Source organism: Camelina sativa, chromosome 3 (genome assembly GCF_000633955.1).
Source record: "Camelina sativa cultivar DH55 chromosome 3, Cs, whole genome shotgun sequence".
Lineage (NCBI taxonomy): Eukaryota > Viridiplantae > Streptophyta > Magnoliopsida > Brassicales > Brassicaceae > Camelina > Camelina sativa.
In genome coordinates this window covers 12,073,996-12,091,348 of record NC_025687.1, presented here as the reverse complement: position 1 = coordinate 12,091,348, position 17,353 = coordinate 12,073,996, and the positions used below count along the sequence as shown (strand labels likewise).

At 31.2% G+C, this 17,353-nt stretch overlaps 3 protein-coding genes across 3 annotated transcripts; all 3 read left to right on the top strand.

Annotated features, from left to right (window-relative positions):
- On the top strand, positions 688 to 2,888 carry LOC104776702 (IST1 homolog). Its single transcript, XM_010500811.2, has 6 exons — positions 688 to 811; positions 1,009 to 1,141; positions 1,234 to 1,337; positions 1,431 to 1,602; positions 1,719 to 1,859; positions 2,255 to 2,888. The coding sequence occupies exons 1-6, from the start codon at positions 762 to 764 to the stop codon at positions 2,615 to 2,617; spliced, it is 963 nt and encodes a 320-aa protein (XP_010499113.1). The 5' UTR covers positions 688 to 761; the 3' UTR covers positions 2,618 to 2,888.
- LOC104776701 lies at positions 4,430 to 5,250 on the top strand. The gene has a single exon (XM_010500810.2). The coding sequence runs from the start codon at positions 4,592 to 4,594 to the stop codon at positions 4,934 to 4,936; it is 345 nt and encodes a 114-aa protein (XP_010499112.1). The 5' UTR covers positions 4,430 to 4,591; the 3' UTR covers positions 4,937 to 5,250.
- LOC104776700 (CLAVATA3/ESR (CLE)-related protein 43-like) lies at positions 7,222 to 8,102 on the top strand. The gene has a single exon (XM_010500809.2). It carries the CDS (start codon positions 7,524 to 7,526, stop codon positions 7,818 to 7,820), a length of 297 nt encoding a protein of 98 aa, XP_010499111.1. The 5' UTR covers positions 7,222 to 7,523; the 3' UTR covers positions 7,821 to 8,102.

Genomic DNA, 17,353 nt, shown 5'->3' with positions numbered 1-17,353 from the left:
TCACTTTGACACTTGAGATTCCATAACGAGCAGATACTTCTGGTTCAAATCCAGCACTATGAACATGCGTTATGATGTGTTTAATATTTTTTTTAGTTTTATCATTTGATCTAAAAATTTATACAATAATTTGTATGTAATTGGATGTGCTAGTTTGGCATTCTAAACTAACTAGTAGAAAGAAGGAAAAAAAATCTCTTTTAAACTTCGTATATAACTTTCATCCAAGGAACTTATCGTAACATACGACCCATAGAATTAGGTTACTGACCGAGAAATAGCGTGTGGTATAATCATTGCCAGAATTAGATTTCTTTCACAGATTTGAAACCAAAATGGTCAAATGGAGGTTTAAGCCAATTCAATATTTCAAATACTATAAACTTAAATATAAAACAGAAATTGGTAATGATCAATTCGATCCGAAATTTAACGTGTTGGAAACAAAAACCAAATGCTTGTAAACCATATTGACTTCTAATGGATCAACATTAAAACCGGATCGAGATTTTTGGTTTTCCGGTTCGGACTCGGTTAAGATAGTTAATGTATATACTCCAATTAATAAATGAGACCCACTCTCGCTTTCACACGTGAATTTCACGCACGCTTCTTACTGGGTAAGGTTATGCGCGTACCATAACATCCGTGTTCCGCGTCGCAGGGTATTATTTGCACTCACTTCGTCTTCTGTTTCCCAAATCGACGATCAAATTCAAATCGGCAACCTCCGTATTGATTCCTCTGCTCCGATTGATTCAATGTCGCTGCTTAACCAACTCTTCAACCGTGGCATCTTTGGCGCCAAGTGGTATCTCCTTCTTCTTCTTCTTCTTCTTCTTCTTATGATACGTTTATCTCGTTTAGGATCTGGGTTTTGATTTGAAGAAGTAGGGTTCTTCAAAAAGTTGTTCATTTTGATGCCATCGTTTTCCTCAATTTGAATTTAGAGTTTATGTTTTTGATTGATCTTCCACAAATTTGAGAAATCGAAGTTATTTTTAACAGCAAGACAAGCTTGAATTTGGCAATAGCTCGGATGAAGTTGCTGCAAAACAAGAGAGATATGCAGCTTAAGCATATGAAGAAGGAGATAGCTCAGTTCTTGCAAGCTGGACAAGAACCTATCGCTCGAATCAGGGTCCGTTCATTTTTATACCATCCCAGTTTGATTTGTGTATGTTGGTTCTTACAAATGAATAATCAAGTTGTTATGTTCTTGTCTGAGGGTAGGTGGAGCATGTGATAAGAGAAATGAATTTATGGGCAGCTTATGAGATACTGGAGCTGTTCTGCGAGTTTGTACTTGCTCGTGTTCCAATTCTTGAAAGTGAAAAGTGAGAGTCTTTGGTTTTCATATGTGATAGGAGTTTACAATACGGATTAGCTTGGGATGATCCATAATATGTTTTGAGTGTTTCTTTGGATAGGGAATGCCCGAGAGAGTTGAGAGAGGCTGTTGCTAGTATCATCTTTGCTGCTCCAAGGTGCTCTGAAGTGCCTGATCTTGTGCAAATTAAGAATCTGTTTGGTTCAAAATATGGAAAAGAATTTATCATGGTTGCTTCTGAGCTTCGTCCGGATTCTGGTGTCAATCGTACTGTTAGTATACTTGGGGGGCTAGTTTCTTCCTTATTCATGTCGTATGTACATATCTAGAGAACTGCACTCTTGAATCAAGTGTTTTACTAGTTGGATTGTTTTATCTTTTTGGTCAGATCATTGAAAAGCTTTCTCCAACTAGTCCATCGGGAGAAGCAAGGCTCAAGATGTTGAAGGATATCGCGCAGGAGTACAGTTTGAATTGGGATTCTTCTGCCACGGAAGCTGAGTTCATGAAGAGCCATGAAGATCTACTGGTACTATTCTCTGGACCCTGGTTTTTTAATTTTAGGGAAAGCTAGTCGGTAACATTCACATACATCGGTCTTCTAAATCAGATGTGAAATTTGAATCTTTGATACTACTCAGCTGTGTCACTGAGGAAAAAAATTGTTTCCCTAAATGGAAGCAGCATGTCATTGAATTAGAAATTACAGCTATAGTTTTTAAGAACTACTTGTCTGGTAGATATTTAATAGGGCGAAAGGAACAATACATGTATGCATAGCAATGAGTTGATAATTTTCTGATGCCTAGCTGTTAATGTACACAAATGCTGAGTTTGCTTCAATTTAGCAAATGGTTTAGGAAATGTTTTAACAAATGAAGTCGGTTTATAAAGTTGATAGTTTTGTTCTAACGACATTTGTAGGGTGGAGCTAAGCAAATACATCGTCAAGATGGTATCTCTGAATCTCAGCCATCCCAGCACGGCTACACTCAGTCTTCAGTTTCTAGGGAAGTTGAAAGTCTGCCTGCAGAGGCCACACAGAGATTCCAAAAGCTTCAAGCCCAAAACCCAGCGATCAAAAACGTGTCATCATCTAAATTGACTTCAGCTTCTCAAGTACCTCCAGATACTAGACGGGATCAGACTGACGTAATGGAGAGAGCCCGGGATGCTCTAGCTAGCGCTGACCGTGCAACAGCAGCTGCTCGTGCTGCAGCGCAACTAGTGAATGTGTCTTATGGGATTACTGTACCCACAGTAGCAGCGACAGAAGGGAAACCTTGACATGAATGTAGTTGTCACGTCATATTTGTGAATAAAAGCAATTGTATTTGCTTCATAGTTCATCCAGTGTGAGAAGGATAACGTTGTTTTTTTGGGTGCATGCATAAGTTTGGGAATGAGTATGCTAAAGTGTTGTGACTTGTGATTTTTTGTAACTTATCTTTTTTAGGGAGTTTGGTCAACTAAACAAACTCGAGGTGGATTGAGCAGTCAATGTCTCAATGATGTTAAATGTGACCACCGTATCAACCATACAGATATAACTTTTTTATTTGCCAGTTTTACAGAAACTATGCAGAAAAAAACAACAATATCATGTAAAATTCGCATTTATTATATGAACTCTTTAGGCTCCCAGAAGCATCCAAATGCAAATCTCTCTTACTATATACGTAACTCTCACTAGTCTCTGTTTTATAGACTATAGATTTCAATATTTCATTCACAACAAAACCTTAAACATAACGAGTCGCAACAAAAACACCATCCCTTGTTTATCTACTGTTTTGTCTCTTCATCACATCTGCGTCTGCACGCTCCATCATACGACAAATCTTCTGCGTATGTGATCTTATTTGCTCTTAGATTTTATCCGATATTCAAGAACACCTAGTTATGTCTTTAGATAATGTAATGTGTTTTTACTTTCTATTCAAACATTAATGTGACACATCCTCTGTTTCTTTTCTTTTTTCTTTCAAAACATAAAGTGAGTAAAGCTGGGGCTTGACTCTGAAGTCTCAGCTTCAAACGCAGTGAAGGGTCTGACAGATCGTCCTTAAGGTTTTACATCTAAAACAAGAACGAGAGGAAGTACTTCATCGTCCAAGGACGAGATTCTTGTTAAAAGTGTGATATATTAACAAGAAAATAGGCTTACATGCATAATGACAAGAATCCGAAAATCATCATAAAAACTATTACGGGCCTTTGATTTTATTTGTTTTTAGATTTTTCAAATAAATAAATAAATAAAATCTTGTACCATTTTCTAAAACTCATAAAAGTGGGGTTTCAGATTTTATTAAAGAATTTGTAGAAAACTGTCAAAATCTAGATTCCCTATACTTTAGGGAAACTACTTTTTCTATAATTTTGATCACATAATTAAATGGTTTTTGAAAAACAAAAAACCAAAAACCATCCTAAAAACAAGTACTACCATTAAGACCTTAATTTCAATGAGTTCATATACATTTTTTATTATTGACCCAAGTCAAACTTGCTGCATTACGAAAGCCTTCTTATTTCTTCACCGGCCATAGGATATAAAACGTACTTAGTGGAAAAATTTATGTATTCAAACAAAGCGAAAAAAGAATTAATAAGAAAATAAGAATATAGTGATGATATATTCACATCGATCGTCATGGACCGTGTGCGTGTGACTGTGAGAGAAAAAGGTCCACTAACGACTTGCCCCTTCGGAGACACACAATCTCAACTCGTCCTTTCCAAAAATTTACATTTTTTTTTTTGCTCAATTTTGTCTCTTTCTCATGTACGTTAGGTCTACTTCCTTATCCAGGTGGGATCTCCACTATTTTCTAATATCATCTCCCACTTTCTAAAGTACTCTGACGAATCTCTTCTTTTTTTTTCTTTTACATCATAAGCAGAAGGGAAAAATAAAATAAAAAGTACGTGCGGGATGTTTCAATTCTGCTGGGCGGCATTTTGATTATTTCAACACATTAAAAAGAAAAAACTCGAGTTTAAATAATTATTCTGGTGAACCACTCTCTCCTCAAAGATATTTGTATCAAAAAGTAATGGAGGACACGTAGGGCCGAATGAACAGACAGATGGTGTGTGATTAAGCAACTGTATATCTCTCTCTCTTTCCATGTCCTAAACCTATGTCTCCATACATACACATTCTCTACAAAAACTCATTTCCTCTCTTCCGATCCCTCCTTTAAATAGCGTCTCCTTCTCTCCCTTCACTCAAACATACATTAATCATATTTCTATATGAAGAGGGAGAGGAAGAGACAAGAACCCGAGGAGGAGGAGAAGGAAGAGATAAAGATGGAGGTGGTGGTGGTAGATGCATTGGCTGCAGCAGCAACGGTGGCTGCGGCTGCGGCGGTGAAGGAGGAGGAGGAATTGTGGGGGATGAGGCTCAAGGCGGGAGATGGTGTGGTCGATGAGCTGATGACTTGGAGCACCGTTTGGTTGCCTTCATGTTGGGACGTTGAGTTCGTTGAGAAAAATTATGAAGTTTTGTATAATGATGTTTTGTGGGACGATGATCTTTGGAATTTGAACACTTCTTCCACTCAGCTTCCTCCTTTAGATAACATAAGACAAGATTGAACGTTTTTTTCCAATCGGTTCGGTTATGGGATCTTTTTCGGTTTTAGCATGAACCATATTGTAATCAAAATTACTTGTTTTGATTTGGTATGGTTTCATTTTAATCCTTTTAGTCTTTAGATCATTAACTTTTTTTGTCAAAAGAAAAAGTATTACCTAATTTGGGGACTTTTTTCTTCTTAAAAGGGTCAACTTGGTTTTGGCTTTTCTCTTGGTTTAGTATAAGTTTTTGGTTTTCTCCGGTTCAGTAAACCGAACTAAGTTTGTTTATGAATTTGGATCCTTTTTATATATTGATTTTCATTTTTCGGATCCTATCTTTGCCCGACATGAATCCTGGTTAAGTTGGTTCTTAGAAGCAGCCACACCGCTCTACTAAACTAGACTCCGATCCATGCATATCGGATGGTAGAAGTTCGAAACGAATAAAAATTGGACTCAAGGTTCATAATCATATCACTATAGGGTACGTAGACATTCACCAACAAAAACAATAAATAGTTTTAAAATTTTCCATAAATCTAAAAAATACATTTGGGAAAAAAAGCCACATGGAGGAGAAAAATCTAGAAGTGGTGTGGCTTGTAGGCATTGAAATCGATATGACGACTTTAATTGCATTTGTGCTTACGTTACTCAAACATCTCTGGTAACATGTTTAGTTGTTTTGTAGAGGTGTCTTATAATTCATGGGTTCGATTCTAGGATTAAAAAGAATTAATACCTAATTTTATCCCTTTTACAAAAAAAATGTTTACTTAGCCCTAATCTTACTCTGTGTTTTCCCATATGCGTAGTCGTCATTTAAGTTTAAAGATAAATATAGAGGTAAGTAAGTTTCTAAACTGATATTGAAGTCAAAAGATTTAAAACTGAACAAATAAAATAATGTCTGGGATCAAAGGGAGAACGGAGTAAAAGGATAAAATAAATTTGAGACAACGACAAGAAGAAAATGGCGAAAGAAGTTAAAGAGAAGACAAAATTCTGGTTTTTTTTTGTTTTTTACTGCTTTCTCGATTATTAATCAAACTCAAAATGAATCGAACGTATATATATACTTATATAGATTATGTAGCATGCATCAAATAGTCCTCACGCTCTCGTTTTTTTTATAACTATCCTCACAACAGTGATAGAAAAGTAGAAACTATTTCAACCACCAAACTCTTATTTCAATCTCTGGATTACCACATTTTTAGTAATTTAATATTTCTATTTCTGTTAAGTATATAGTTTAACTGATCTATCGTAGATGCTACTATAAATGTGAGAGATTGGATCATCTCTATGTTCATTTTGGGGAAGAGATTTTACCCAAGAAATCGGTCTCATGGACCTGCGAAGACGGGACTGCTTACTGAATCAAATTATTGCTATCAGCTAGCCCAAATTGTTATATAGACAACCCGAATTTGATATTGGATCTCTCTTCAAATCAATTTTACATTTGCTTTTTTCTATCCTTATTCTTCTTGTTAGACATACCCATGTGACCAATTGACTCCTTACCCAAAACATATACGTATATATATCCCTGTTTGTGAAGAAATGTATATATCATTTGTTTTACTACACTTTAACGAAAGTTTAAAACTACCATATACTAATTTGTTTCATTTAAACAACATAATTTGTTTATTCTGTTGTAAAACTACCATATACAAGAAAACATTTTGCGAGATTAGAATATCAAGTATCAACATTGCTACTTCGCCTCCATCGATCGTTATGTCTTCTTCAAATTTGATCACCGACACACTTAAACGTAGGTTGAGCAAGCTTCTTCGTTTTGCTTTCTATAGCTACTATGTTTCCACTTTTGATGTATACATTTTCTGCTTTACATCTCAATCGGGTAGCTAAAAAAATCAAGTCTGCCTAATAAATTGCATCCATTCAATTCCCAACGCTACGAAAATGGCACCTATCTTGGGAATGCAACTCATGATTATTATCATCTTTTTCTCTTTTTTTGCATACATTTCTTGTTGGACCACTTCATTGTTTTTAACTTTTTATAACAATGAATCATAGTTTAAAAAATTTGGACCATCTAACCGAGGAATAAACAGAGAATATCTAAGGAACATGCATGTGACAAGAAACCCAAATCAGTAAATCTAAAACATAATTGAGCAAATGTGATATACGTACTGCCAAAAGAAAAATGTATATAAACTATTCCTTGTAAATTACAACACATTATATAGGTATTTCGTTGTATATTTATACATAACAGCTATTTTCAATTATAGATAGAGATATATATGTGTGAACAAAAAAAAAAAGAACAAAGCAGTGACATAGAAAACGACAGATACAGAGACTCACTCAAATTACAAATGAGTCAATGACACAGCACGCCCGTCAGCTTCCCTCCGGGCTGCGCCTGCTCCACCACATTAAAACATAGAGAGGGACTTGTTAGAAAGAGAGAAAGATTTGGAGTTGTCTCATCTCATGTCTGAATAGAACAATCTCTGACCGTTCTTGTCATATCAAGAAAACAAAATAATCTCTCACGTTCGTTATTTCTTTTTTTCCCTCATCGAAACATTCTCTCTTTCTTCATCTCCGTTTCTGTATGGGTTGTCGAGATATTCTGTTGACTTTCTCCGTGGCTCTCTTACTCATATCTTTGTTCCAGATCTGGCTTTTCCGGGAAGGACGACAAGTACCGGAACTATCGGAAGACCAACTCGGAAAAGACAGAGAAGCCCTGCTCGCGTCCAAGAACAAGAAGGACGACGACGACGATGTTCATCAACGACTCTACCAAAGGTATTTCAAGGGAAGATCTTTTGGTGTAAACAACACAAATCCTTCCTTTGAAGATTCCAATAGAAGGATCCCTAGTTCACCTGATCGCCTTCACAACTAGTTAGTTCGTCGTGCCTTCTTTAGCTTTTTCTATATTCTTTTGGACTCTTGCCTCATTTTGTTAGTATGTATTACTCGTAAAATTGCTATCTAGATATTCTGGTAAGAAACGAGAGCATTTTGTTTTTTTCTTGGCATTGGATTCAAAGGAATGTGCATACGGTAAATGTAATAAACTCCGGAACGTTTTTTTTTTTTTTTTTGTAATCGGTTATTGCATTGATTTATGTATACACTTGATGAGAAATAAATATTTATGGAAATTATTACGGTATTATGATCAGTTATACGCACCTTCACACTTCGATTATCTGTTTCATTCATATTCGTGTTTTCTATTAATTTGATCAAACTTGACAGTGTTTCAAGTAGAGAAAATTTAAGTCATCATTCACTCCCACTTTAGCTACAATCAATATCTTTGTTTTTTCTTCAACATCCATGCTAGCTAGATGCATAACATTTTTAATAGTATATCTTTATTAATAAATTAATCTTCTTCCTGATCCATTTATTTTGTTTCATAACATGTACGATTGAGTTTTGTGGGCAGTAATCTAATATATATCAATATTAACATTTTTGAAGTACATTTTGTGTTATACCTTTTTATTTTTGTTTATTTAAAAAATTATTTACAACATTAACCCCTAAATTTTTTTCAAAACTAACATTATTCCAGATTTTGTTTCCTAAATATTTTACATTTTATTTCAATTAAAAAAAATAACAGCAATCAATATGGAAATATAAACTATCATATATTTAATCATACATTATGTTGTGTTTTGAAGATATTCTATATCTGAATTCTTCGTAAACAAAGAAAAAAACAATTTGATTCCTATTTTGTTTTCCAAAATCTGTGAGATTTGATTCTCAACATAAGAAAAACTTCGATTGACAATTATTTAAATATTATAATTAACATATAGAAACTTAATAAAAAATTTAATTATTACGAATATGTAAAATTAAAAAATTCTAAAATACTATATAATGTGGTTATATAGTAGATGAGTTATAAAGAGAACATGTTGAAATTAATAAAATATTATTAAATTTGTGTTAACACGGGTTAAATCCTCATTTAATTATTTATCAACACTACTAATATTAGAATATTTGACCTAAAATCAAGTTGATTTAACTAAGATTGTATAAAATAATTAAATTATTAGGAAAAATGTGACTTAATCATAGCGTATAATTACTGATTATGTATTTAGATCTCTTATTTTTGTTATAATAATTAAAAAATCAAAATAGAATCTCAAATACTAAACAAAACAAACAAATGGTCATGAAGTGTATTGTAGATTACAAAATAATATAAATATTTAGCCGCACAACAACTAGAAAATTTAGTTACAACATATATTTATTTACAAAACATTCAATATTTAACAAATAGATACAACATAAACTATAAATTATAATAGAAATTATATGTCCGCGGTGTACCGCGGATTAAAATCTAGTATATATATATAATCGGAATTAAAAACAGAAGAAAAAATGATGAACTAAAAGTAAATGATCTTTGGTATCTACACCACTAATAAGTGACACTTTCTTTCATATATATGGAAATAGTTATTGAAGAAGTGTGTGTGTGTGTATGCTCTGCTGATTTCTCATTTATCAGATTTAGGTAAATTCTTTGGGACTCTTTTTTCACAAATTTATGTTTTTCAGTTGTGGTTCCATGAAGACTAAAAAAAAAATGAAATTTAAAGATGCAGGCGTAAGTTTCTGTATCAGCAAGTTATCCATTATGTTTACCACTAAATAGTAGTAAGTTGAGCTGATGGCATTAAGCTTGCCATCACAAAATTCAAAATAGAGAATAGGAGAATTAATAATTGAATATCCAAAACCTCTACAGGAGAAAGAAAGACAAGACGAAGGCTAAGGCATTCATTTGAAAAAAATAAGGGTTGGTAAGCTAATAATATTAAAGGTTGTCGTGACGAAGGACCCACTTAAATTGACGTGACGTGATCATGCTCAAATTAAGTTTGTATCTCATCAACGTTAAAAGTTTGCCAGAAAAAGGAAAGTCTTCGATGATAGTCTGTAACAAAAAAAGGGTCAACTAGTGTTGAACATCGAATCAGTAATAGTTGTTAGTAATAAAAACATATTACAAACATGATAAACAATGAACCATGACAACTAGTATAACTGGTACAACTGAAATACGAAGTTGTACCAAGTTTTACAAAGTTATACCAAATTTTACGAAATTGTACCTTTTAGTTTCTGAAACTTTTAAGTTACAAAATCACCATAGTTATATCAAGTTATACATAGTTTTCTAGAGTTAAGAGATATATCGATGAATCCCCAGTATATTAGCTTTTTTTTTTCTGACAAACAAGATTTTCCAGTATATTAGCTTTGTTTCTTTAAAATCAATTGGATTCAGTGACTACTCTTCTTTTGATCAATTATACTGCATCTAAACAAATGTGGTCTCCAAGTTTGCTCAGAGTTTTTGTACAAACCTATAAACCAATCGATTCTCTCATAAATCCTGCAATATAGACCAATTGATTATTAGTTACACGATTTTGAGAACAAAAATTTTCAAAATTCAATCAGAAAGAAGAAACTGATTTGAATTTATACAAATTTGGAGTTCTGCGTAACTATACCCAAATACGAAGAAGAAAATGAGTTATATTTTATATTGTGTCAAGGAGACAATTTCCACAAAATTCAGAAAAAAAAAGAATTGTTGTTTGAGATGGATTCAACCCAAACAAAATGGATTCGGGTAATTGAAGATCCAATTAGATTGGTTGGATCGTAAATTCTAGATATTTTTAAGGGTTATGAAGTCTTTCTCTTATTTTCTGATTTAAAATAAACCGAAACAAAATTAGTTTTTAGAAGAGGAGCATTTCAGAATTATTTGTGGAAAGTAGAGGGCTCCTGAGAATTTGATCTTTCAAGCTTTCCTAGTATATTATTTATTGGTTATTTAGGTCAAATTATTATTATTATTATTATTATTATTATTATTATTATTATTATTATTTTTAAATTACAATTTTAGTAAAAGTTTGGGCTTGAGGCCCTGTAAATTGTTATAGTAGCTAAATTTTTTTTTTGGGCTTGTGGCCCAAATCTCTGCGCTGCCTCTGGGCCCGATACCAAACCTTCAAACCCTAATACCTTAGATATTTTATTTAAGAAGGATACGACTCTTCTCGTGTGTTTTTTTCCATTTATGCGACTCAGTCTTTTGTCTCGGTGGCTGCTCTGGATTGGCTCGAATCATGGAGAGAAATCCGCCGGTAATGTAGATATGTTGTTTCCATATATAGTGACTTTTCTACAATCTTCGTAGATAGATCTGGTTTGTTGATTCATCTATCTTAACATTTTTGGAGTATATTTTTTGTGCCATCTTTTTATATCTTTGTATCCAAACATGTCCCAACTAAATTCTCTACAATCCTTACAACCAAACACAATCATTTCCTTATTTAATAATATTAATTTCAAATTTCCTAAAATCTATCTACCTCATTTAAAACAATATGGTAGATTAAAATATAATTCTCCCTTCACTTTTATTTAACCTTATATTTAATTATTTGAATTACTAATTAATACATAAAGTTAATAAAATTTTAGAGTTTTTTTAGCATATGATGTGATTTGAATTTTTATAAACGGATATATATTTTAAAAATTGTTTTAAGATTTTTGTAACCAAACAAGTATACTCCAAACAAGTATAACCAAACCGACCCAACAACCAGCTCGAGTTGGTTTTTTTAAGAGGGCATGGTACTCTTGTCAGTTTACTTAGAGAATCAAGTTGGTTAGGGTCTGATCGGCTTAATTGTTTTGGTATTTGTTTTGGTTTTAGTTCAATATATCTATATTAACATTTTTGAAATACATTTTGGTTTATGTCCTTTAAGTTTTGCTTATTTAATATGTTTTATTTACAACATTAAACCCTAACGATTTTCCTAAAATAACATTTCGTAGAAACTCAATTAATGGAACTATTTAAATCGACTTAATTTGATATGTTTATTGCCATAAATAGCTTGACAACATCTATACATTTGATTTTTCCAAAAACAACTCTACACATTAAATTTTTAATCCCATAAAAATATTCAAACCTATTTTAATAGATCTTTAGAGACTGTATGATCTCTTAAATTTAAATGACACAGCCGAATTTGAGTAACAAATGATTACAATTTTGGTTTCTACCCTTTTAGTTTTGTTTATTTAAATTTTTATTTACAAAATTGATCCCTACATATTTGCAAAAAATCAATAAGTAAAATATGGAAAATCAAATTCGATTATACTAATAATATAATTAATATATGAAAAAATCAATTATTTCCTAAATTATTTCTGCCGTCAATTTTTTTTCCTTTTAAATTAAAAGATTTGAATATTTTAGATTTCAAAATGGAAATAATAATATCTTACACATTCAATGTCGATATTTTTAATATTATATATTAATATTTACTAATTGATGTTATCTTTTACATAAACCATATTATTCTCTCAAGATTTTTATTTCTTAAAATGGAAAAACTTTTAATGGAAAACTTAGATTTGGTATATAATAATGTTGAACAGAATCCTAAAATATAGCAAAGAAACTAAATAAAACACACACGACTATTTAATTTTATCTTCCTTATGTAAAAATAAATCTTTTATTTTTTTCATAATAATTATCATATTTTCAAAGATCTTTTTGCTTGCTCAACAATATTTACTTGATTTGATATCACATCTAATTTTATCATCACTGTTGGTGTTGGGTTTCGCCGGATATGGGCCGGAAGACAAAGCCCATTAATTGGCAATTAATGGGGGTTTCGAGATCGGCCTGCGAGAGGCCCAGTAAGCACATGACGGTTGAAGAGGATTCCGAGTTAAGCGAAGAGGGAGAGCTCGAAGTGGAGGAGATCTCGGGGAGTTAAGACGAGATTTAAGGAGAAGATTCAGGGGTTGTTATGCGATATTTTTTTGGATGTATATATTTGGTTTTCTCTCTCGAGGGAGAAGGCAATTCATGTAACGCAAATCAAACTTATTCAAATATAAAAATCCAGTTCGCAGATCTTTACAGTTTTTACCGATTTATACCGAAAGTCCGCCCATATCTTATTTTCTAACCAAATCAATTTAGTTGTTGTTTCTTGATCCAACAATCACCTATAACACTATAAATAACCTATGAACGTGAATATACCAAATAACTCCATTCTTACTTTGCTATTTTTTTTCCTCCCCAACTCTTATTTGCTAAAAAATGATAGATTTTTTTCATAATCTGCATCATTAATATACATTTCTTAATTGTTTTTTTTTTTGCAGCTCAATTGTAATCATGGCAATAAGAATAGGATCGTGCATCAAAAGGTATTTTTTTTAATTTATTTATCAAAACTACTTTTACTTTATTTTATCTTTGCTGTTTAGTTTTTGTCCTTCTAAATAACTGATTTTCTTTAGAAAGGTCCATTGGAAAATCAGTTTTAATCTCTTAAACTATTTCTGTTACAAATACAAAACTTTAAATTTGCTAATATCATCCTTTTCTTTTGACACAGAAGCATTGAGATCTCGGTTGTAAATGTAAGTTTTATTCTCACTAACGTTTTCATGTGCAGTTAAGTGATTAAACCTAAGTGAAGTTTTCTTATATCATTTTTTTAATTGAATCATGGTGTAGCTCACTGCAACAACCTTACAAAGTCAATAAGAAACGATGGAGGAGTAAGAAGTGTATTAGATTCTTATTGGTGCATTAAAAAAAATTGTACTAATACATGGTCAAAAGTTATTATGTTGATGCTTCTATGTTATATTTTCTTTTTTGATTTTTTTTTCAGTTGGCGAATGTTTTAAAGGGATCCACTTTCCCTTTCATATTTATTTAAGCGTACTTTATAATAATTATTTCCATATGTCTATATACTCTTTAATGTTAAAAAAATTGTATACTGAGTTTTGCAGTTTTTAATTGATTGTTTTTGTTTTATGGTTTTTAGTTTTTATTTTTGGTGTAGATTATAGTTCTTGCAAAATAATCTTGAATGGTATTTGTTTAGTTTTTGATTTTTATCAAGAATTCTTCTTAAAAAACGTTTTTTGAAGTCTTTTATACTTTATTTTTTTTTCCTTTTGTTTGTGTTTAAGGATTGACTAAAATAATGATAATAGTTGTTTTATCAAATGTCACATTAAATAGTTGAAACCCCCATATAATCTAGTATATATATATAATCGGAATTAAAAACAGAAGAAAAAATGATGAACTAAAAGTAAATGATCTTTGGTATCTACACCACTAATAAGTGACACTTTCTTTCATATATATGGAAATAGTTATTGAAGAAGTGTGTGTGTATATGCTCTGCTGATTTTTCATTTATCAGATTTAGGTAAATTCTTTGGGACTCTTTTTCACAAATTTATGTTTTTCAGTTGTGGTTCCATGAAGACTAAAAAAAAAATGAAATTTAAAGATGCAGGCGTAAGTTTCTGTATCAGCAAGTTATCCATTATGTTTACCACTAAATAGTAGTAAGTTGAGCTGATGGCATTAAGCTTGCCATCACAAAATTCAAAATAGAGAATAGGAGAATTAATAATTGAATATCCAAAACCTCTACAGGAGAAAGAAAGACAAGACGAAGGCTAAGGCATTCATTTGAAAAAAATAAGGGTTGGTAAGCTAATAATATTAAAGGTTGTCGTGACGAAGGACCCACTTAAATTGACGTGACGTGATCATGCTCAAATTAAGTTTGTATCTCATCAACGTTAAAAGTTTGCCAGAAAAAGGAAAGTCTTCGATGATAGTCTGTAACAAAAAAAGGGTCAACTAGTGTTGAACATCGAATCAGTAATAGTTGTTAGTAATAAAAACATATTACAAACATGATAAACAATGAACCATGACAACTAGTATAACTGGTACAACTGAAATACGAAGTTGTACCAAGTTTTACAAAGTTATACCAAATTTTACGAAATTGTACCTTTTAGTTTCTGAAACTTTTAAGTTACAAAATCACCATAGTTATATCAAGTTATACATAGTTTTCTAGAGTTAAGAGATATATCGATGAATCCCCAGTATATTAGCTTTTTTTTTTCTGACAAACAAGATTTTCCAGTATATTAGCTTTGTTTCTTTAAAATCAATTGGATTCAGTGACTACTCTTCTTTTGATCAATTATACTGCATCTAAACAAATGTGGTCTCCAAGTTTGCTCAGAGTTTTTGTACAAACCTATAAACCAATCGATTCTCTCATAAATCCTGCAATATAGACCAATTGATTATTAGTTACACGATTTTGAGAACAAAAATTTTCAAAATTCAATCAGAAAGAAGAAACTGATTTGAATTTATACAAATTTGGAGTTCTGCGTAACTATACCCAAATACGAAGAAGAAAATGAGTTATATTTTATATTGTGTCAAGGAGACAATTTCCACAAAATTCAGAAAAAAAAAGAATTGTTGTTTGAGATGGATTCAACCCAAACAAAATGGATTCGGGTAATTGAAGATCCAATTAGATTGGTTGGATCGTAAATTCTAGATATTTTTAAGGGTTATGAAGTCTTTCTCTTATTTTCTGATTTAAAATAAACCGAAACAAAATTAGTTTTTAGAAGAGGAGCATTTCAGAATTATTTGTGGAAAGTAGAGGGCTCCTGAGAATTTGATCTTTCAAGCTTTCCTAGTATATTATTTATTGGTTATTTAGGTCAAATTATTATTATTATTATTATTATTATTATTATTATTATTATTATTATTTTTAAATTACAATTTTAGTAAAAGTTTGGGCTTGAGGCCCTGTAAATTGTTATAGTAGCTAAATTTTTTTTTTGGGCTTGTGGCCCAAATCTCTGCGCTGCCTCTGGGCCCGATACCAAACCTTCAAACCCTAATACCTTAGATATTTTATTTAAGAAGGATACGACTCTTCTCGTGTGTTTTTTTCCATTTATGCGACTCAGTCTTTTGTCTCGGTGGCTGCTCTGGATTGGCTCGAATCATGGAGAGAAATCCGCCGGTAATGTAGATATGTTGTTTCCATATATAGTGACTTTTCTACAATCTTCGTAGATAGATCTGGTTTGTTGATTCATCTATCTTAACATTTTTGGAGTATATTTTTTGTGCCATCTTTTTATATCTTTGTATCCAAACATGTCCCAACTAAATTCTCTACAATCCTTACAACCAAACACAATCATTTCCTTATTTAATAATATTAATTTCAAATTTCCTAAAATCTATCTACCTCATTTAAAACAATATGGTAGATTAAAATATAATTCTCCCTTCACTTTTATTTAACCTTATATTTAATTATTTGAATTACTAATTAATACATAAAGTTAATAAAATTTTAGAGTTTTTTCAGCATATGATGTGATTTGAATTTTTATAAACGGATATATATTTTAAAAATTGTTTTAAGATTTTTGTAACCAAACAAGTATACTCCAAACAAGTATAACCAAACCGACCCAACAACCAGCTCGAGTTGGTTTTTTTAAGAGGGCATGGTACTCTTGTCAGTTTACTTAGAGAATCAAGTTGGTTAGGGTCTGATCGGCTTAATTGTTTTGGTATTTGTTTTGGTTTTAGTTCAATATATCTATATTAACATTTTTGAAATACATTTTGGTTTATGTCCTTTAAGTTTTGCTTATTTAATATGTTTTATTTACAACATTAAACCCTAACGATTTTCCTAAAATAACATTTCGTAGAAACTCAATTAATGGAACTATTTAAATCGACTTAATTTGATATGTTTATTGCCATAAATAGCTTGACAACATCTATACATTTGATTTTTCCAAAAACAACTCTACACATTAAATTTTTAATCCCATAAAAATATTCAAACCTATTTTAATAGATCTTTAGAGACTGTATGATCTCTTAAATTTAAATGACACAGCCGAATTTGAGTAACAAATGATTACAATTTTGGTTTCTACCCTTTTAGTTTTGTTTATTTAAATTTTTATTTACAAAATTGATCCCTACATATTTGCAAAAAATCAATAAGTAAAATATGGAAAATCAAATTCGATTATACTAATAATATAATTAATATATGAAAAAATCAATTATTTCCTAAATTATTTCTGCCGTCAATTTTTTTTCCTTTTAAATTAAAAGATTTGAATATTTTAGATTTCAAAATGGAAATAATAATATCTTACACATTCAATGTCGATATTTTTAATATTATATATTAATATTTACTAATTGATGTTATCTTTTACATAAACCATATTATTCTCTCAAGATTTTTATTTCTTAAAATGGAAAAACTTTTAATGGAAAACTTAGATTTGGTATATAATAATGTTGAACAGAATCCTAAAATATAGCAAAGAAACTAAATAAAACACACACGACTATTTAATTTTATCTTCCTTATGTAAAAATAAATCTTTTATTTTTTTCATAATAATTATCATATTTTCAAA